General features: G+C 38.0%; 1 protein-coding gene across 3 annotated transcripts; it reads right to left on the reverse strand.

Moving 5' to 3' along the window:
* Positions 1–3,495: 3,495 nt before the first annotated feature.
* mamdc4 (MAM domain containing 4) lies at positions 3,496–21,188 on the reverse strand. 3 transcript variants are annotated; one of them, XM_014407236.3, is made up of 29 exons: positions 18,794–21,188; positions 18,212–18,304; positions 17,405–17,566; positions 17,145–17,270; positions 16,706–16,939; positions 16,454–16,579; positions 15,080–15,235; positions 14,828–14,931; positions 14,128–14,283; positions 12,833–12,923; positions 12,604–12,717; positions 12,107–12,199; positions 11,875–12,012; positions 11,645–11,784; positions 10,974–11,082; positions 10,755–10,859; positions 10,168–10,302; positions 9,924–10,051; positions 9,016–9,232; positions 8,784–8,921; positions 8,587–8,714; positions 6,921–7,011; positions 6,176–6,334; positions 5,949–6,074; positions 5,739–5,860; positions 5,524–5,629; positions 5,029–5,198; positions 4,822–4,882; positions 3,496–4,392 (listed from the first exon to the last, which is right to left on the reverse strand). In XM_014407236.3, the coding sequence occupies exons 1-28, from the start codon at positions 18,843–18,845 to the stop codon at positions 4,829–4,831; spliced, it is 3,573 nt and encodes a 1,190-aa protein (XP_014262722.3). In that variant the 5' UTR covers positions 18,846–21,188; the 3' UTR covers positions 3,496–4,392; positions 4,822–4,828. The 3 variants fall into 3 exon arrangements, with proteins under 3 accessions (XP_014262722.3, XP_023007950.3, XP_004538509.3); XM_023152182.3 differs by having other exon boundaries at positions 4,822–4,885; XM_004538452.4 differs by lacking the exon at positions 4,822–4,882.
* Positions 21,189–21,260: the final 72 nt, after the last annotated feature.

The raw sequence follows: 21,260 nt of genomic DNA on the forward strand, positions 1-21,260 counted from the left end.
AATACTGGTAAACACACCGCACTTTTTTATGCTCAGTTGCAGTATCCAGATGAAATACATAATCATGCTACACGATTCTCAACTAACCACAATTTAGTAACTCCTCGAGTTAAAAGTAACTTTTTGAAAAACTTACTGGAATAAGTTGCCTTGTGCAATTAGAGAATTGGCTTCTATTCATAATTTTAAAAATCACCTAAAAGCCTATTTAGGCAGTTTTTAATTTATTTGTAAATATTGTAAGAGGGTAATGTCACTTGTAATGGAAATTGTGTATTTTGTTTGAGTGTTTTTTATATTTTTTAATATTTACATGCTTATATTTTCAGAATTGTAAAACCTTATTGTGGATGTAAGAGCCAAATTATGTGGATATTTTGCATCCAACTCATTGTGTAACATTTTATTCGGTAGTATTTGACGGTTTGGGCCCCAGGAAGACCAGCAACCACTGTTGTGGAAGCTAATGGGGTTCCTTATAAATAAACAAATAAACAGCAAGACTCATCACTCAGGCAACATTTTTCCAATCTTTTGTTGTTCAATTTTGGTAAGCCTATGTAAACTGTAGCCTCTGTCTCCTGTCTTTAGCTGTCAGATGTGCCACCTGGTGTGATCTCCTGCCGCCGTAGCCCATCTGCCCTAAGGTTTGATGTGTCGTGTGTTCAGAGATGCTTTACTGCATACCTTGGTTGCCTTCCTATTAGCTTGAAGCAGTATGGTTATTTTCCTCTGACCCTTGACATTAACAACAGAATTTCACCAAGAGAATTCCCTTCTCTCTCTCTATGTATATATATATATACATATATATACATATACATATATATACGTATATATATATATGTATATACGTATATATATATATATACGTATATATATATATATATATACGTATATACGTATATATATATATATATGTATATACGTATATATATATATATATATATATATATGTATATACGTATATATATATATATATATGTATATATATATATATATATATATATATACAGTGGGGCAAAAAAGTATTTAGTCAGCCACCGATTGTGCAAGTTCCCCCACTTAAAATGATGATAGAGGTCAGTAATTTGCACCAGAGGTACACTTCAACTGTGAGAGACAGAATGTGAAAAAAAAATCCATGAATTCACATGGTAAGATTTGTAAAGAATTTATTCGTAAATCAGGGTGGAAAATAAGTATTTGGTCACCTCAAACAAGGAAAATCTCTGGCTCTCACAGACCTGTAACATCTTCTGTAAGAAGCTTTTCTGTCCCCCACTCGTTACCTGTATGAATGGCACCTGTTTGAACTCATCATCTGTATAAAAGACACCTGTCCACAGCCTCAAACAGTCAGACTCCAAACTCCGCCATGGCCAAGACCAAAGAGCTTTCGAACGACACCAGGAAAAGTATTGTAGACCTGCACCAGACTGGGAAGAGTGAATCTACAATAGGCAAGCAGCTTGGTGTGAAAAAATCAACTGTGGGAGCAATCATCAGAAAATGGAAGACATACAAGACCACTGATAATCTCCCTCGATCTGGGGCTCCACGCAAGATCTCATCCCGTGGGGTCAAAATGATCATGAGAACGGTGAGCAAAGATCCCAGAACCACACGGGGGGACCTGGTGAATGACCTGCAGAGAGCTGGGACCAAAGTAACAAAGGTCACCATCAGCAACACACTACAACGGCAGGGAATCAAATCCCGCAGTGCCAGACGTGTTCCGCTGCTGAAGCCAGTGCATGTCCAGGCCCGTCTGAAGTTTGCCAGAGAGCACATGGATGATACAGCAGAGGATTGGGAGAATGTCATGTGGTCAGATGAAACCAAAGTAGAACTATTTGGTATAAACTCAACTCGTCATGTTTGGAGGAAGAAGAATACTGAGTTGCATCCCAAGAACACCATACCTACTGTGAAGCATGGGGGTGGAAACATCATGCTATGGGGCTGTTTTTCTGCCAAGGGAACAGGACGACTGATCCGTGTTAAGGACAGAATGAATGGGGCCATGTATTGTGAGATTTTGAGCCAAAACCTCCTTCCATCAGTGAGAACTTTGAAGATGAAACGAGGCTGGGTCTTCCAACATGACAATGATCCAAAACACACCGCCCGGGCAACAAAGGAGTGGCTCCGTAAGAAGCATTTGAAAGTCCTGGAGTGGCCTAGCCAGTCTCCAGACTTCAACCCCATAAAAAATCTGTGGCGGGAGTTGACAGTCCGTGTTGCTCGGCGACAGCCCCAAAACATCACTGCTCTCGAGAAGATCTGCATGGAGGAATGGGCCAAAATACCAGCTACTGTGTGTGCAAACCTGGTAAAGACCTATAGTAGACGTTTGACCTCTGTTATTGCCAACAAAGGTTATGTTACAAAGTATTGAGTTGTATTTTTGTTATTAACCAAATACTTATTTTCCACCCTGATTTATGAATAAATTCTTTACAAATCCTACCATGTGGATTCATGGATTTTTTTTTTTCACATTCTGTCTCTCACAGTTGAAGTGTACCTCTGGTGCAAATTACTGACCTCTGTCATCATTTTAGGTGGGGGAACGTGCACAATCGGTGGCTGACTAAATACTTTTTTGCCCCACATGTATGTATGTATGTACGTATATATATATATATATATATATATATATATATATATATATATATATATATATATAACCATTATCTCTAAACCACTGAGATGCTTGTGTGGGAAAATCCTAGCAGATCAGCAGGAGGCCCATCTCGTACCAATGACCATGCAACATTCAAAGTCACTTAAATCACCTTTCTTCCTGATTGTGATGCTTGGTCTGGACTTCAGCAGGTTGCCATCTCCATACCTAAATGCCTCAAGTTGGTGCAGCGGCTGGCTGATAAGATTTTTGTGTCAACAAGCAGTTCAACAGGTGTACCAAACAAAGTGTATATCCATGCAGTTTCACTATTAATCAACACTGTTAGCTAACAACTTCACTGCTAGCTACTTTCACCTTTCTATTTCAAGTAATAAATATACTGTTATCAAAAATTGTGTTCATTAAAACTTGTATTTCAACTGTTACTCTGTTCGCTAACAATTCAGCTGCTAATATTTAGCTGCACATATCAAGGTAGACATTTTTGTTTTAGATATATTTTACTCATAATTTTAGCTAGGTTTCACAGTCTTTTTCAGTTGTTTAGCAAGCTATTTCATTAGCTTCTACATACAACCTGCCAACAACTATTTACCTATACTTTTAGAAGCTAACAATGTTGTCAGTTAGCCGTACTTTTGGCTAGCTATTCAGATGACCGATTTACTCTTTTATATTTTCTACTGCTTATTGATTAATTTATAATTAACAGGTAATTCACTACTCAAATCTTTAAATAAATTATAGGTTTTTTTTTAATATGATTTCAGAAAAAATCTTTAGACCTACTTCCTGCATACACCAGAAGTACTATCTGGGATCAGAGAAAAAAAACACTGGTCTTGCAGTAGTCATCATTATTTATTACCAGAGCTCAATCACAGCTTGTTTTAAAACAGAGTAAAATTAACCCTTCAGTACATCTAAAACATTGCATTACTCTAACAATCTTTACAAACACTAGCGCACCTCAGCGTCCACTTAAATGCAACTTTCTCAAGGCTATAACCTGCGTGTTTACAGTCTTTTCTCTTTTGTCCACAACTTTCCTTCTTTTTGAACAACAAATTAAGAGTTTATGTCCCTAATATGAATTGGACTCCACTTACATATTGCAACTCAAGGGTTCTGATAAACTCTAATAGTTTCAAACTCCAGTGGCCCATTTATTCTGTTATAAACATGTAGTCTCTAGGCTGAAGCTGGGAAAAAAAAACTTATGAACAGACAAAGTTATATTACTTTTCCATATGCTGAGTATTTATTCCCACAACTAGCAAATTATTTTATCTAAAATAGGAGTGCCCATTTTAGAAGATAAAAAGGGGGCTTAAACTACTGAAATCTTTCTGCTGCTTGCACTTAAAATTAACTTATAACTGTTCGAGGTTTCTGAGACACCTAAAAGGATCTACTTACAGCCATTTCTGTCATTCATGGGCTGTGCCCAGTCTTGATTTAGAGAAAGTTCATTTTCATCCAAAACACATTAGACCTCCTTTTGTCTTCTTTCCATCCACAGCCAGAGTCACATCTGATCTGAGGTATCTTCACCAATTAGGCTTAGCTTGGTTGGTCAGTGTGTGAGCTATGCTTGCATATTGTGTGTGTGATGTATGGGTGACATAAGTAGTTCTCCTGCTGTGATATCACCTTTTTTCAACAAACCACCTTTGGGTGGCAGAACCTTTGTACCTTGAGTCTCATTCCACCTCCATTTCTCTGGTGTTACAAGAGACCTGCAAAAACATAAAAAGGTCAGACTGTTGTGAAGTGAAAATGTCAATTTTGGATAAACTGCTACATGAAAGATAACTTCTATTTTCCGTTATTTTGACCATTAATTTCATGATTTATTAACATATTTATGAAATTCAAACATGAAATAAAGAAGCCTATAAAAATTTTTTTTATGTTCATGTACAGCCTCTGAAGCCAAAACCCAGTGAATCAGCACTTTGGTAAGAAAATGTATGAATGAGAGATTTAACAGGTGGCGACAGATAGGACTTCAGCAGGTACCATGTTACTTTGTCTCTGGTGTTTAAGTGCTAGTTTATATGAAGTATTCTGGAGTTTATTTCTACCATCTGGTGGCAGAAAAGTCTATAAAGCTGCCTCTTATAGGGATTGGAAATCAAACAGCAAATGTCATATTAAATACTCACAGAGACATTATTGAAACCAGCTGCCATCTGGGTTTTGGGTCTGCGGAACTGTAACATGGTCCTGCTGAAGTGAACTCTAATTAATTATTAGTGATTAATTAAGACACATTAAGGTAAAAATCAGCATTTTTGATCATATGGGCAATGCTTTTGTCCTTTTGCTTTCTGACAAGTGTTCTTAAGGGTCTGAATGTCAGATTTACTCACTGTGAGGTCTGTGTCATAAGACTCATTAGTGAAACCAGCAACAAATGAGGAAGGTGATGTCTGTCGTGTTCGCAGGTAGAAAACCAGCAGGCCGACCAACGTGCCGATGAGCAGAAGGACCACAATCACAGACGCCGCGATCCCTCCTGCATTGTTTCGGTTTGGGGAGGCTGCAGCACAGATGGGAAACATTTAGTATTTGTCTCATTAATGTAGTGAAGCCAAACTTTACATTGTAGTTAGAAATTCAGTCAAATGGTTGAATGGTTAAAAAAAAGTGCTGAAAAACTGAATATTATTAAAAGCATATTAGTTCTAAATTCACTTTGTCAGTTAGGAAATTTTATTTTATTTAAAAAAAACCATCTTAGCAGTGACTGCTGCTTTTTAAATTTCTCAGCACTGAATCTGAGCATGCACATTGTGCAGAAACATTAAAAACCTCTAATACAGTCTGCAATAGTTTGAATAGAAATCTGGGAGTTCTGCTCATACGTTTTATTGGATCTGTGACTTTGTTAGCACAGTTGATCCCGATAGTGTATTCGATGTCATCCAGAGCTACCACACCTGCTGTACCTTTGACGCCTTCAAAAACAATCTGTTTACAGGAAAAGTAAGATGACAGCAGAGATTGCAGTAGGTCGTACATGCTTACATACAACAGCAAGTCACTAAGTGTATTCAGCCATTATAAAAGTGAGCCTGACCTGGTATTTCTCAGTAGATGTGATGTCGATGTCAAAACGTTTCCACAGTCCAACAAGTTCGGTCTCAGCCAGCGGGTTGAAACGACCTTCGGAGAGTCTCCATACTTTTAGCTGGCAGTCCGCTGAAGTCATTCATAAAAAAGGTTAAAAATATTTACAGGTAAATGCATTCAAAACTGACATAAATTGAATATGTTTTTTCTTTCTTACATGACTGGCTTTTATAGACCCAGAACTTCAGGCAGGTGCCCTTAGTAGGGGGCAGGTGAGGGCTCAGCAGTAGAGCGTTTTGACTCACTTCTGTCCGATTGCTGCTTGGAAAGAACAGGAAGTGACCTTGCAGAAAAGAAAAGAAGGGTGTTTTGAAAAAGAAGATAAGAAGTGTGACTTTGCAGCATCCGCCAGCTGTCTAGTTGTTTGTTTCTCTCTGGTTTTACCTTTTTCTGTGCCCAAAGTGTGGTCGTCAAGTGGGATTGGGTAGTGACGTTCCATCTCTGCACTCGTCAGCTCCCAGTCCAGTTTGTCTATGGTCATGTTCTGAGTGTTGCTCCAGCTGCACATGCCTCTCTCCATACTACACTTGGAACCTGGGGAATCTAACAAAATAAATATTACGCTATAATTGTGCAATATTGAGTAGGATAAAATATTATAAAGGAGGTAGTCATGTACTCGGAGTAGTTTTTGAAAACTAATATAAGGCCTTTATTTTAGTGGGTTAAAGACATAAAAATACACCAGTGCAAATTGGCTTACACCTTCTCTAGGTGGTACTGTAGGCAATTGTGGTTTCACTCACCGCAGGAGTGCAACACTAAGTGCATTATTTTCTTTGGCCTGTGGCCAGTGGTGAGTAAAAGACTTCTCTAGCCTTTAAGAGCATCATCCAGCCTCAGACTTAAAAAAAACCTGTTCTAACTCAGCATAGTGTAACCACAGAGTAGTACAGACACACTGAAGCCACAATTTTAAATATGCAGCACAAAATGGAAGACAAACAAAAATATGTCTAAAGAATGTAATATTTTTAAGTCATTTTTACTGTAGTCTTAAAGTCTTAGCGGGATCCTTGGTTAAAGCCCATGAGGAAAAGTATCTAGATACATAGAGCTGCGTGCTGCTTTTACTGCAGTCTTAAAATCTGTAGTGATTTCAATCTTGATGAGGCATGTCAGTACAAACCTTGATTTTCACAGGGATAATGTGAAAGAAAGATGTCATCGATTGCAATGCAAGTGTCTTTCCCTCCAGCTCCGACAACCTCAAATTCCAACTGCAGAAGAAAATTACCACAAAATAAGCTTTGAACAGCGGGCACAAAGTCCTTAGATCAAAAGCTACTGTGCAAAAGTCTTGAGGCACCACTCATTTCTTTGTTTTTTGCTATGAAAACCTGAAGTAGTTGCATGAAGATTCACTGTACAACACAAAAACACAATTTGTAGAATTCTAATTGAAAGCCATTATTTGATATGACCACCTTTATTCTTCCACACAGACCCTCAGTAATCTCTTTAAGTAGTTTTCAGGGATAGTTCTCCAGGCATCTTGAAGGAAATTAAAAGTTATTTCTTGGCTTTCTTGGATCTGCCTTCGTTTTTCTCCAAATTCTCTGTCAAAATGATCCCACATTGCTTCAGAAATGCTGAGGTCCTGGATTTAGGGAGGTTGAACCATGATTGATAGTGTTCCACTGTGTGTTTTTCTATCCAGATTGTCATTGTCACGGGTCTGTGACCCATCGTTTCTGTGTTTGGACTTTTGATTTTGGTTTATTTAATATTCTGAGGTTAAGATTCTGTTCCTTGTTTTGGTTATTATAGTTGTTAGCCTTCTGTTTAACATTTGTATTCTTAGGTCACCTTAGTTTTCTTATCTAGTCTTTACATTTCTGTTGTCAAGCCTCCCCTCTGTTCCATGCCCCATGTATAGTCATAATTCTGTAGTTATATATTTTCAATGTGTCTCTTGCTCTCTCTCTGTTTAGTCAGTCACGTCTCAGTGTTTGTTCCCCTGTCTTGCCAGTTAGATTATAATCCAGCCGTGTTCCCCAGGTGTTTCCTCTCTGCCCTGATTCCTTCATGTATATATATTGTCTGTGTCTTTTTGTGCTCCTTGTGATGATCTCCCTCTTGCTGTTTGCCCCGTTTGTTCAGTGCCTGCAGTGTATGTTTCTAGGAGAACCGGTCAGTTAAGTTACTTAGATTTAGTTATTTGTATTTTCCAGAAATAAAGCTGTTAAGTTCAGTCCTACATTTGGGTCCTAACCTGCCTGCCACACACAGCGTCATGACACAGATATGCTTTTACTGCATTGACAGTGTGTCTGGGATCATTAGCATGCTGAAAAATGAAGCTGTTGCCAATCAGATAATGATTTTTTTCCCTATTAATTAAGTTCATAGCTCACAGATACACCTGCTGTAGATACTTATCTGGTTTCCTCAGATTTTTTAAGTGCATAGTGCACACCATGCCAAAGTTTTCAGCTAATGGCATTATGGGAATCACTTTGTTGGTGTAAAATGACTGTTTTATGCCTTTCAAACTGTGTTATGTGTGTTATGTGTTATTCAGCTAAAGAAAGTGGAACAAATGATGTGTCTAGAAATGCAAACTAAAATTGGTTCTTTGCTGATGGGATGACAGTGAGATGGCTCGAAATTTTTGCACAGTATAGAGAGAGCGGAGAGTGTGAGTGACTCAGGCAGACTGCTGAAAATTGAATTCACACATGTTCATATTTTTAGATAAATGAGTTTATTAAATGAGTAGTTTATTTTATGTGAAGGATAAATTAATCACATTAAAAGTGGCTTAAAAAGTCTGTATCTGCCTTCACACTTACCTGCCAGTCCTCAAGGGAGCTCGAAATGTTGCCATAGCCATGACGCCACACATCTCCTTGATTCAGGTTGTTTGTAAATAGCTTGACCCGCTCTCCCTTCACTGGCTTCATATACACTGTAAGAGAACCTATGGGACACACTCCATTAGTTTAACTTTATGTGTGTGTCTGTGTTTTCCTCTGTGAAGCTGGCCCACCTGGATTCACTCCTCCCATGTGATACCAGAAATTTAGACACTCAGTACGGGTAGTTCCTTGGCGAACAGATGAGGTGAGGACTGCAGTGCTACCTGAGGGAAGGATGCTTGCTCCAGTGTTAACAACCATGTAGAAACCTGGATAGAGACCATACAGCGCATGAACACAATTCTCAATTTCTCAGTCTCCTGCATGTATATTCTAATGTTAAACAGCAGGGGTGTTTCTCACCCTGTTCAGTCTCCAGGGTGTGATCAAATTTGGGCCCATTTGATGTGGATGTGTATCCGCTACGGTGGAGCCACTGATCTTTACTAGAGCTGGTGTACCCACACTGTTGGCCTTCAAAGGAACACATCCTTGGGTTGGTACAGGGACCCTCCAAGAATGCCACATCGTCAATGGCAATGAGTCCATCATAGCCAGAGCGAACGGCTTCAAACATCAGCTGTTGATGAATTGGAAGAGAAGGAAGATGTTATTAACTATTCCTATTAAAAAGCCAAGTTAATTAATGTGTACAGGGGATTTTAAAACAACAAATACTGGACAATGTCATTGACAGAAACTTGATATCTATGTTTCAGATGAAACATAAGCATAAATAAGCAGACAGAAGTAAATTAATAAAAACATGCACAAGCAACAAAAAATACAAACATAAGACAGAAAGCTGGCATAAGTGGGCATGGCATCATGGTAAAAATGATAAAGAAAAATTGTGGGTCGTTATACATATTTAAGATCTTTGGAGGTGAAGAGAGGTTCAGCTGTTAAAAAACTGACCAAAATAATTTCTGCACTTCACTTGTACTCAGTGATGAGTTAAAGGGAGATGTGGTCTTTATTTTTCATAAAAGCAAAAAGCGTCAGTGCTGCATTTTAAACCAGCGGCAGGCAGGATAGGTCTACCTGTGAAGGGCATCTACTCCCTTACAGCTGCAATGATGTTTTGTTTTACCACAAGTGGGCAAAGTTTCTCCAAAAACTCAAACCATTTGTTTAAAATCAGTTTCACTTTGTGTCAGCTGGGATAGGCTACAGTACCCATGACCCTCAGTTGGATAAGTGCTGAAGAAAAAAGGATGGATTTCCTTGTTTTAGTAATTTCACTGGTGCTGTGTGCAGTCATTACATACATGAAATTTTGAGATCTGGTGCGGTACTGGGCATTGTGCTTCATGCCAAACATTTCCACGAGCTCCACTGTGGGTCCACAGGACCATCTCAAAACCTTTGTTATCTATTAGCTTCACATTCAGAGTACCTGGAAGAAAATTATCAGAGATTTCTAGTTAAAGGTTTGTTTTTCTTTTTTTACTGAAGAAACAATCTTTCATTCTAAATTTACATATTAAATTCTTTTAGTCAAATTATCATCACCTGCATTTGGCCCATAGACTTTGTAGAAGAAGTAAAGGCAGTAATCTTTAGGACCCGGTGACTGTGGAAAGGAAATTAAGCGTCCAAACAAACCGTGCAGGTATGGACTCCTCATGTCCACGACAAGGCTTCTGCCTGAACATCAACAGACAGACAGGTCGGCATCAGACACTGACACAGTATAATACCAATGACATAATGCTTAGCAAAATTAGTATCTTCACTTTCAAACTTGTATTATATTTATGGCAACTATTCAAAAGAAATTACATTAAATTATTACAAAGTACTTTTACTGTGCTTTCCATCATTTATCGACAGGGACTGAAAGGAGTTTATAGCAAAGAAACATCTCTCAGCTTTGTGACAAGAATAACATCCTAAATGTCAGCTGAAAAAATCAATTAACAAGGACCAATCATTACTGACAGCAGTTAAGAGCATTACACCTGCACCAAACCACACTGAGGGTTTTCTAATAGAGAGAGTGAGTCTGTGGAAAGGATTTAAAAGTATGTACATCTGAGATGCTCCCTGATTAAAAGCCTGTATAAAATGCTAGATTAATTTATTTGAAATGAGCTTACCAACACTGATAGTATGGTCCATCCCACTGAGCATTGTCCAGTCAAAGTTGTCGCTGCTGTCCTGATACCATCCACACAGTCCTTCTTCAAAGTTACATGACAATCCTGGGCAAACACACACAAAACTGGTTGGTTTAAGCAAGTGCTAGACAATTTACTGGAAAAACTTTAAACTGAGCATCATAAATTATGTAAATTATAAGTAGATATTAAAGTTACCTGTTGGAGACCATGGATAATAGTCAACATGACAGTCACTAAATTGGACATTTTTCACTTTAATCTTGGAGCACTGACAAAGTTTCTTAGCGTGAGCTTCAAAAGCAAGCTGGTGAAGATAAAACAAAGCGGTCTAATGAGTTAAATAATATTTTAACTGTTTCATTGTTTGATTTTGTGTTACAGAAAAACAAATAGCATAGCATTAGCTTAGTCAAGCCACAAAGTGAAACTCAACATCAATTGTGTCAGATCAGCTGATCTCAAATCCATGAGCAGATGGTTCAGCTTATACTTCCTCTGAATGTGCCATTGGCAGATTTCCTATAGAGTGTGTTGCTTAAACCTCCCAAAACTCTCTTTTCTTTTGACTATAGTTTTCAGACTGAAGTTAAAAATATAATAATATAGCTCATGTCATGTGTACTGTTAGAGCGATGGGCACTCATGTTAAACAAGGTAAATATTTTAAATAATGAGGTCATGTTTAATCTCGGGCTTTGTATGATGACCTCACTGAAAGCTGATATCATCAAAGTGGCACAGAAGCCCCACCCAGCTACTATTCAAATTTTCTGTTTATGAGAGTCAGCCAATGAGAAGAGGAGTTGTATCTCTTTAGTTGAGCAAAATGATAAATACCTGAGCAGCAAGACTAAAGTTAAGCTGACCTGGAATCGATTTTTCCTGAATCCAATGAGTATGTCAGCGTGTTGCCAATTCTCTGCCTCTGGTCCAGTCTTCCCATTAAACTCCCACAATTTAGGCCCCGTGCCCATTGAGCTGTCGATCACTCTGACGGACAGATCACCTGCAGCAGAAAGATGCAACCGGGGTTATTTACAGCATACCAAGTTTGTGTTCTGGAAAGAATAAAAAGATTTGCAGGGCAACAACTTACCAATATAACTGGGTTTCCCAGTTAGTGCATAATCAAAGCTCATGCTACAATTGGGACCAGTGGGGCCTAGGAGGGGGGTCCGTGTTTGGGCTTCAGTCAGCTGCTGGCCTGGAGCTTTGGCTACATACAGAAACTCCTCTGACAGATGAAAATAGACCCATGGGAATAAATTGTACTATGAAATTAGCACTAAACAAATAAATAAATGAATACCAGAAAGAGCTGTCTGTACCCTGGGCTGTGGAATTTTGATATAGTACCCAACCTTGACCCCCAAGACTGGTGTCAGTCCACCCAGAGCTGCCCTGAGAGTAAGAGAAATCACCTGCAGAAGAGGTTTTTGAAGAAACAGCAGTTAACAGCAGTGATTAAAAATGCAACCATAATCAGCAATAACCTTGTATATTACATGTTCCATGCATGAGACATTACTTGTAAAGTTTAGGAGCAACCAAAGCAATAAACACAACCTACTTAATTTATTTTTGAAAATTAGCAATGAAATTGTGTAAAATACAAGTTAATTATTTACCAGCAGACTCTTTTAAGTATATTAACCTTCTTCTTGAAATAAAATAGCTATTATTAATAGAGTTGGGTTAAGTTTAGGAACACCCTGCTGGAATCAGCATCACTTCATTTCATAAAATCAAAAGTCTTATAATAATTTAAAACTTTGCAGACCATTTTAAAAAAGTCAAACCGAATAAGCAGGATGAATACACTCACCACATTTAGCTTCATCCTCTGCTCCTTCACAGTCAATATGAAAATCACACAACTTATCCGGTTCAGCACATGGATTTTTAGGGGGACCAGGGAATGTTTCAACAGAAGTATTATCTATGGAAGAGATAATACTTCCATAGATGAGCAAGAGTCATTCAACGACACAAGATGTTTATACTTATTCCCTGCAGATGTTTTTTCTCAAAGTTAAGACAATTAAGAAGCTTACTGCTTGATAAGCGGCATTCGGGAGACAAAACAATGCTGTCAATCGCGATACCTCCATATGCAAAGTTTCTGATTGCTGCCATAATCAGGATCTATAGGGAGAAAATAATTCAAAAGAGCAGATTAGCTATTTTATATTTCAACTAAAATTCTCATCAGTTACACTATAAAAGAGGTAAAAAAACAAAAAAACAAAGCCCAACAACAACTAAATCGCTTATTTCCAAGCTGCTGGATTTTTGAATTTTGTGAGTACAAAAATACTAAATTACATTTAGTAGTCACGTAAACTCAAATTAAAAGAGATGTTTTCTTTTCTTTTATTCTTCATTTGTCGCATGTAAACTGTTCTTTTCTTTCTATTGAGTATTACATTCAGATCTCAAATGTTTTTTATTTTAAAGTCAGAAACTTTTGATTTTCGATTATTTATGCGCATGTAGAAGCTGTACGCTAGAGCTGAGAAGCTTTGGTTTAATGCGATCTATAAAATGTTGTTGTTTGCTTTTTAGGCGATGTTATATTCATTTTAAATGTTTACATTTAAATGTTATTTTTTAAATATATTATATTATGATATATTTCTTATATATATTAGTAGAACAATAATGAAAAAAAAAAATATATATATGGATTTGTGTGCATTAATTACATAGGTACATGGAGACCCAGTATTGCAGGGTCTTTACATTATGATATAAAGCGGCTTTTGGTATATTACATGGAATTGAACTGAACTGAATAATCACCATCATTTCCGTTAAAGTAAATTAAAGTATATGTGAAAAGGTAAAAATATTTTCCCTCATATTTTAATTATTTAAGCTTAAAGTTAAAATTTAACCACTGTTGCCTTCACAACATCAACTTCCCTCTGAACTATTTCATAATGTTCATGTATTAAGAATTTAAAGTTTTCTGTGTGGAAAAGTGTTTGATTAAACGATGACTCCCAGCTATCCTTAATTGGCTCACCAAAACACCAATCTCAGTATTAGCAGTAAACATTACATAGATTACTGTAGTGGCTTGGATGAATCATCTCTTATCAAATCATCGCACCTCCGAGCTACATGAATTTCTGTGGCCAGACTTAACTGATTCTGTAAACTTTACCTACTTACAAAAACCTAATTTTACTGATCTTTACCTTATGTAATAACTTCTTTGCTATTCAGGGTTTGTTTTTTTTAAGATTTGTAGTCGTAACCCATCAATATCCCTATTTTAGAGTTGGAATGGGTGAAGCCCAGCTTCCCTATTACGGTTATTAATTCACCTGTGAGAGGCACTTACCTGGAAAGTGACGTTGGTGACAATCTCCACCTCTGCCTTTACCCAGAGATCACCTAGAGAGCCACCTCTTTCCCACACTGGGTAGATATATTTATCTGCAACCAACACCGTCAAACCCCCCGACCTCGGCCCAAACTGGTGAGTGTACATCACCATCTACAACAGGCAGGTGCAGTAAACTCGTGAAATTAGGAATTGAATTCAAATTATTGTTAACAATTTTAATTTAAAGATGAGGGATGAAAAAATGCTTTTCTCTCCAGGAATTTAAGAAAGAAAGAAAGTGTACTTTATTGATCCCCGTGGGGAAATTACTCTCTGCATTTAACCCATTCACTCAGTGAAGCAGTGGGCAGCCATTGGGTGCCCGAGGAGCAGTGTGTAGGGACGGTACCTTGCTCAGGGGTACCTCAGGGTAGGCGTTCAGTGGATTCAAACCACCGACCTTCCGATCATGGGGCCACGACTCTACCTACTGAGCTATCCCTGCCCTCCTCCCCCCCCCCCCCCCCCCCCCTTTTTTTTTAAAATAAGAAAGTATACTTTAAAAAAAACAATAACCCTTATGTGACTGTTAATTCAATTTGTGAATAACATTTTCCACATTTTTACCTTTTCAAAGCATTTGAATGTTTCAGACTACTGTGAAACAGTAAAAGTAAAAGCCGCTGAAGAACGAAGGCATCAGTTTTGGACTCACCTTACAAGGATGTGAACTGTTGGTGGGTTCAAGAGAGTGACTTTGGAAGGAGGCCCAGTCCCCTTTGAGACCCTCATCAGGGACCGTAACATAGAGAAAATGACCTGAAATAAAAACAATGACATAGTATTTTTTTAAATCTGCCTTTTATTTCTAATACAAAAGCATTTCAAATACTAGCAGTAAGGAGTAATAGGATAGCTTCAGTATCAAAAATACAAAAGGGTCTTCTGATTTGTCTGAATATCATACCTGATGCTGAGTTACTAGAATGATCTCTGCCTGGTCCTTTCAGAGGATCTGTGTTGGTGATCTGTGTCTGATTTGTCCTTACCCATTTCAATGATGAAATTGACCTTAGGTCCCAAATGCACAGGCCTTCCTCAAAGTCACAGGACTCATATTGAGCTGGGGACGCAACAAACAAAGACGGAACAAATAGTCATCATCATGAAGTGTACTGTCCATAAAAGATGGACATGGTCATCGTGGCAACTTTTTTAAAGCCTTAAACCTGGTTTATAAATATTATTTAAAAATACATACCGATCTTTGCCCAATACCTGTGTTGCCTCTCGATCACAAGCAACCTCCTTCAAGCAAACTCTGTTTTACAAAGTACTGAGTACAAAATCAGGTTTTTTGTTACTGGGAAACATGGCAGCCATTCCAGCCGCAGCACTTTGTTGGGAGTAATTTTGCTTAAAATATTAACATGAAGACAGTTTGGTCCTTACCAATAAAAAGCTCCTTTTGACAAAGATATTTAATGTAAGATGATTCATTCTGATTTCAGCATTTCTTACAAAAGCTAAAAGATGATATTGATATGAGTCGCTTCTACAGGAATGTTTATTCTGAGGCAACTGAGCAAAATACACAAGAACCGCTTTTCCACTGCCTTATATAATAACACATCTTCTTTTTGCAACCCAAGGCACTCATGATTATTTTAAATCGTACTGACAATGGATTTGGATTTGTTGTTCCTTGTCAGTTTTATTATTTTAACCACGTTTTATTATTCCTGTTGACAAAAGTCAGTCTGTCTTCCAATCTGAACTAAACCTGCCACACACTGTTGGAGACTGAGTTTGGAGTTTTAGCTTGATAACAATAAACAAAGAAGTGCCATAGAAAAAACAAATGCATCTTAGCAATATTTTCACACATGCTTGAAATTATAATTGTAATTACGTTTTAATTTGTATTAATTGCACAGGCCTATTACTCTATGTCACTTCTGCTAAAAGGGACAAAGGACCCTGTGCACAGGTGTCCTATTCAAGAGCAAAGAGCCGCGTGTCATTCACTGATGATATGATGATGACATTTTTGGTTAGGTCAGCTGATGGTTAGGACTACAAAAGTGGTTTTAGCACACTGATCAAAATACATGGTGGTGCTACACCACCATGTAAAATACGCTTGTACACACCGGCGCATCGACTGGGACTATAGCTGTGTCTGAACGTACTTCCAGTGACATTTGCAGACATTTTTTTAATTTGATTGAACTTTTGTGAACAATAAGTCTGTTTTCCCCACCAATTTTATTACTTTGTATTGTGACTAAAATATTCCTACATATTTATTATGGGATTCAGGTGAAATTAGATTTCTCACTGCAGTTGAGCTCATCAGATCCATCACCACAGTCATCGCTGCCATCACAGAGATGGCGCTCCTCCACACAGGCCTCGTTGTTACACTTCACCATCCCTGCTGAACAGTTTCCCCCGGGGACTGGTGCTGATGATCAAGAGAAAATAAAAAACTATCACTTATGAATCAGTTTACTGGAATTAATTGATTGTAAAACACTCTGCAAGGACTTGAAAAAAGGCAGGGACAAATGGGATCTTTTGAGGGGCTTACAGGGAAGAGCACAGTCTAGAAACTCCAGCTGGTCTATGGCCACATCTCCTCTTTGTCCCACTGACCGCAGCGAGTGAAGACGGATTTGAAAAGTTGAGGGAATCCGGCCCAGAAAGATGAGAGCTTCCCTCCAGGCACGAACACTGGAGGCCTCAGGACGCCAAACAACAGCCTCTTCACCACCTGGGTAGAGGACAGATGCCCACAAGGGCGTAGATCCCAGACCGGTGTTACCTACAGTAAAAAGTAAACATTAAAGTATTCATTAGCACGACAGCTGCAGGGGGAATACATTTTATCTTTAAAGATTGTTAAAGAAACATTGTACATTTTTAAAGGTAGGGCTTGTTATGACCAAAAACAGGACTAACAGAGAGAGACGGAGAGGAAAAAACCTGGTTATCTAAATATATGACATGCAGTTATTTGCCATCATTACCCGAGTCCCACAGGAAGTATCTGAGGCGAAGGCGACACGTTGTTGAAGACTGATTAATCTCTGGAGAGATTAAAACTGCAGTGTGGAGCAAGTCTTCATTCACTGCACTGATTCCCATGAACCAACCTTTGTAAAAAGACATATTGATTAGAACATTTTAAGATATTACCATTCCAGTTTAATGCAGGATGACTCTCCAAAATACTTGCAATAATACAGCTTTGACTATAAACATGACAATAAAAAAGACTGTACAATACCTATGGCTGTGCCGGTGGTGTAATCGGTGGACGGTCCACTGTCAGGCACTGTTTCCCCTCTCTGATGTCTCTCCCATTTGTATTGTGCACTGGGCGACGTGTCAGCCCATCCACACATTCCTTCATCCTCAAAGTCACACACAAACCCCTTTCCATTGTAGCCTTTCACAGGGGTGACAGAGCATTCAGTTGTTATAATACTGTGTATTACAGGAGAGGTCTTCCACTAAGAAAACTATTTACCCTACCATAATTTGGAGTAAAATTTTCCTGCTGTGTAGGTATAAAATCTAGAAATTGTGACCAAACCTTAGAAACCGCTAAGTTTTCCCGTAGCAAGCAGATGTCACAGATGCAAAATCAGGGTCTTTTAATTTTTATCTTAAATATGATGATTGTTTTATTTGAACATAAGTGACCAGCATCTCAAAATTAGTTAAAATTCCCCTTTCAGAATGTCAATAAAACACAGAAGCTTAATGAGACCATAATGATCATGTAACATGATCACATTGATATAGTCAAGTCAAATCTATGGGTGATGCTAATCATATAATCACATTTTATGCTTAAGGACAACAGATGGAAATTAGCCCTTGGCTATAATCTGGTATGTTTACATTCATGTAATTTTTTTTACATTTATGTTCAATATCATGCACTGTCCTAAATACAATAAATACAATATTCAGCATACTCAGCACTGAAGCATTTTCCAGTTTTTGAGACAAATCTGACAAGAAATGGCAAAAAAATAAAATAAAAATCCGATTATAGATGGGACTAAATTACATTTTTAAAACTTACCACAGCCTTGCTCATCACTCCAGTCTGGACAGTCTTGCACAAAGTTACATTTCCCCCCAGGAGCTTGACACGACTGAGCTGAAGAGCCAGCAGCTGGATAAGAATATGAAACACAAAATTCTTTTTTTTTTCTTTTGTCCTGTGAAATTACACTTGCTGATCAAGGGTGTATGAGATGGTCAAAAATCAGACCAATGATCACTATGGACTGCAAAAAATAACTGTAGCCTTTCCTATTAAAAGACAACATGTCTGTTCTGTCTGTGGATCTTTAATTATCAGATGGAAAACAAATGCCAGGTTGCCTAAATTCCCAAAGATAGCAAAAACCTCCATAGCAACAACAGTTGTGCATCTGAGACTGAGATGAAAGAGAAAATCTTTCAACTGCTTGTGGCTTCTTTATCAAATACTAATTTTTTAGTTTTTTACTGACTGTGGCTTGATTAAAAAATCCAAAATCAACTGACTTGTCAAGACATTATTTCAATCTATGTGTAGCAGGGCTGCACAAGTTCAGTTTGGAATAGTTAGATTTTAATTATGTGCAGCAATAATGGTGCTAATTGAAGGTTTTCTTACCCCACTGCAGAGCCCACAGCAGAATGAGCGCTAAGCTCCTCACATGAAACATCTTCTTTTTCTCCCTTCTTGCACCACATCAATCTGAAGGTTTGCCGACAACCTGCAGAGACTTTATTGTTGACTCTGACCTCTTCTCTGTGCATGAGAGATAACAGTTGGACTTTAAAATCACCCATCATGCAACAGCAGCCAACAATTATAAAATAATCTCCTACAAACGATGGCGGATGTCCGGACATTGCTCATTTACTTGGCGGATATAGAAATGCAGAGCAAAGCAGATGCAAAGTGCAGTTTACGGAAGCGATTTTAGCTTACCTCAGTCATGCTGCATAGGTATTTAAGACAGAAACATGGGCAGCATCCTGCTTTAAGTCACGCATGCATTACTCCAACATCATTACCTCAGTAGATTCATTTATCTTTGTCTTTATTAATAGGTGCAGTTTATAACACTGCATTCTAGAATCCATTGGTATTCAAAGGCGCTCACGGTTGACTCAGTGACAGGAGAGGTGCCCGGATCCTGTGGCTCTGAAACAAGCCCAAATCATCACCCCTCCACCACCATGCGTGGCAGTTGGTATAAGGCATTTGCCATTAGCCATGTTTGGTTTTCTTCAAATGTGGCACCGCACATTATGACCAAACATCTCTACTTTGGTTGAGTAAGGTCCTGAAGACTTGTGGTGTGTTTACGTGCAATTTTGCAAATATAAGATGTGCTGCCATGTTCTTTTAAGAGACCATGGCACGCCGGGGCAATCCTTCCAAAGAAACCATACATGTTCTTTTTACAGTTGTTACATTTAACATGTTAACTGAGGTCTGTTGAGTCTAAGTTGTAGCTGTTGGGTTTGTTTTATATTTCTCTGAGCGTTGCACGGTCTGACCTTGGGTCGAATTTACTGAGGTGCCCACTCTTGGGAAGAACGTGGCGCTGTGTTAACACTTGAAAGCTCCGACCGGGAAAATGCTAAATCTTCTTGGAAGAGATGCTCACACTTAGTGATGATCAATTAATCAATTGCATCAGATTAGGAGCACCTAGCTGCTACTTACCATGGAAGCCGTAAGGATACTTAGTCCTTCACAGAACTGCATTAGAGCCCTGTGAAAAATGTCTTTTTCTTTTTTTTTACATGACTGTCTATTTTAAATTAAACATTTGAATGCATTTTTATCCACAGTTATCTTTACTGATTATTAATATGTATTTTCTAACACATGTTATACATTGTGAATTGTGTTTCAGGTACTGTTTGAACATATGTAGAATAAAAAATGTGTTGTCAGGTTTCTGTCCTGGCATAAATATGCTGTGGATCATATGCTGTATAGAAAAGTTATACATAGTTTCCAAATCTGAAAATGGAAGCCAGTGTGGAACAGCATTAAACCAGTATTGTTTGTTATGGCAGCAAGGGGCCACCTTGCTTTAGTTCACCTGCTTTATGAATGCAGTAAACCTATTCCTGATAAGCTTATGGCCTCAGTCACTAGTTTAAGTCTTATTCAGTGTTCATTTTGTAAACATTTTTTCCCCATAAAGCCATAAAGTATGACATGCTTAATTTACAAAACAAACAAACAAACAAACAAACCCTCAATTCTGTTAGGTCATGGATTTAGAGAAATTTGCAGTTGATTGAGAACTGCCAACTGCCTGACCTCCCTACTGAGTCACTGAGCTCATCTCCACTGTGTTTGTGGTGTTGGCCCATTTTGAAGCATTTTAATGGAATAATCTGACTAATAATGTGTCTTTATGTGTGATACAACTTACCCAAGACGTTTGTTCTTCAGTTTTGTTGAGTGAAATTCTAGTATTTTATTAGTCTCTACAAGCACTAATTAGCATATATCTGATAATTAAAAAGCCAACAGATGGCAATAGCCTTGGTTGCAAACACTTCCAGGCTTATGGAAGTCTATGGGAAAATTGGCTTGTTAAATCTGACCTGACCTCAGTGAATATGTTCCTGATGAACTTATGATCTCAGTCACTTATTTTCAGTTATATTGCTTAAAAAAATGCAAGTCATTTTGTAAACCTGTCAGAAATCGAGAGAAATACCTGTGCTACGCACACTGGGTAAATATCAGATGATATATCAGAATATTGGATTTTTGGGTATATATTATAAATATTGGATCCTATATGTCAGAATGTCAGAATCATTTCAGAATACTTCAGCACAATGGTAGTAATCAGGAGCATCAAGTTCATTTACTTTTATCTAGCAACTGTGCCCATTTTAATCAACAGTTTACAGCACGCTGGAATCTGGACCATAGCTGCTGTAAAAAGTAAGATAAGCAAAGAGATGGGGTGTTGTCATTTTTCTGCTCTGCAGGAAAGAGGCACATAATATAAGCACACATTTCACAATAAAACCCCACATCAAAACTTGTAAGATTTGCTTTGTAACTTAAATTTCCAAAGAAATTTATGAGGGATCAT

This window comes from Maylandia zebra, linkage group LG7 (assembly GCF_041146795.1).
Source record: "Maylandia zebra isolate NMK-2024a linkage group LG7, Mzebra_GT3a, whole genome shotgun sequence".
In the NCBI taxonomy this organism is placed as follows: Eukaryota; Metazoa; Chordata; class Actinopteri; order Cichliformes; family Cichlidae; genus Maylandia; species Maylandia zebra.

Coding starts and splice junctions, on each gene's coding strand:
- mamdc4 (XM_023152182.3), bottom strand. CDS start 18,845: ATGTTTCATGTGAGGAGCTTAGCGCTCATTCTGCTGTGGGCTCTGCAG. Junction 14,932..15,079: donor TTCTAGTAACTCAGCATCAG/GTATGATATTCA, acceptor TTTTTATTTCAG/GTCATTTTCTCTATGTTACG. Junction 11,083..11,644: donor TCAGGAAAAATCGATTCCAG/GTCAGCTTAACT, acceptor TATCTTCACCAG/CTTGCTTTTGAAGCTCACGC.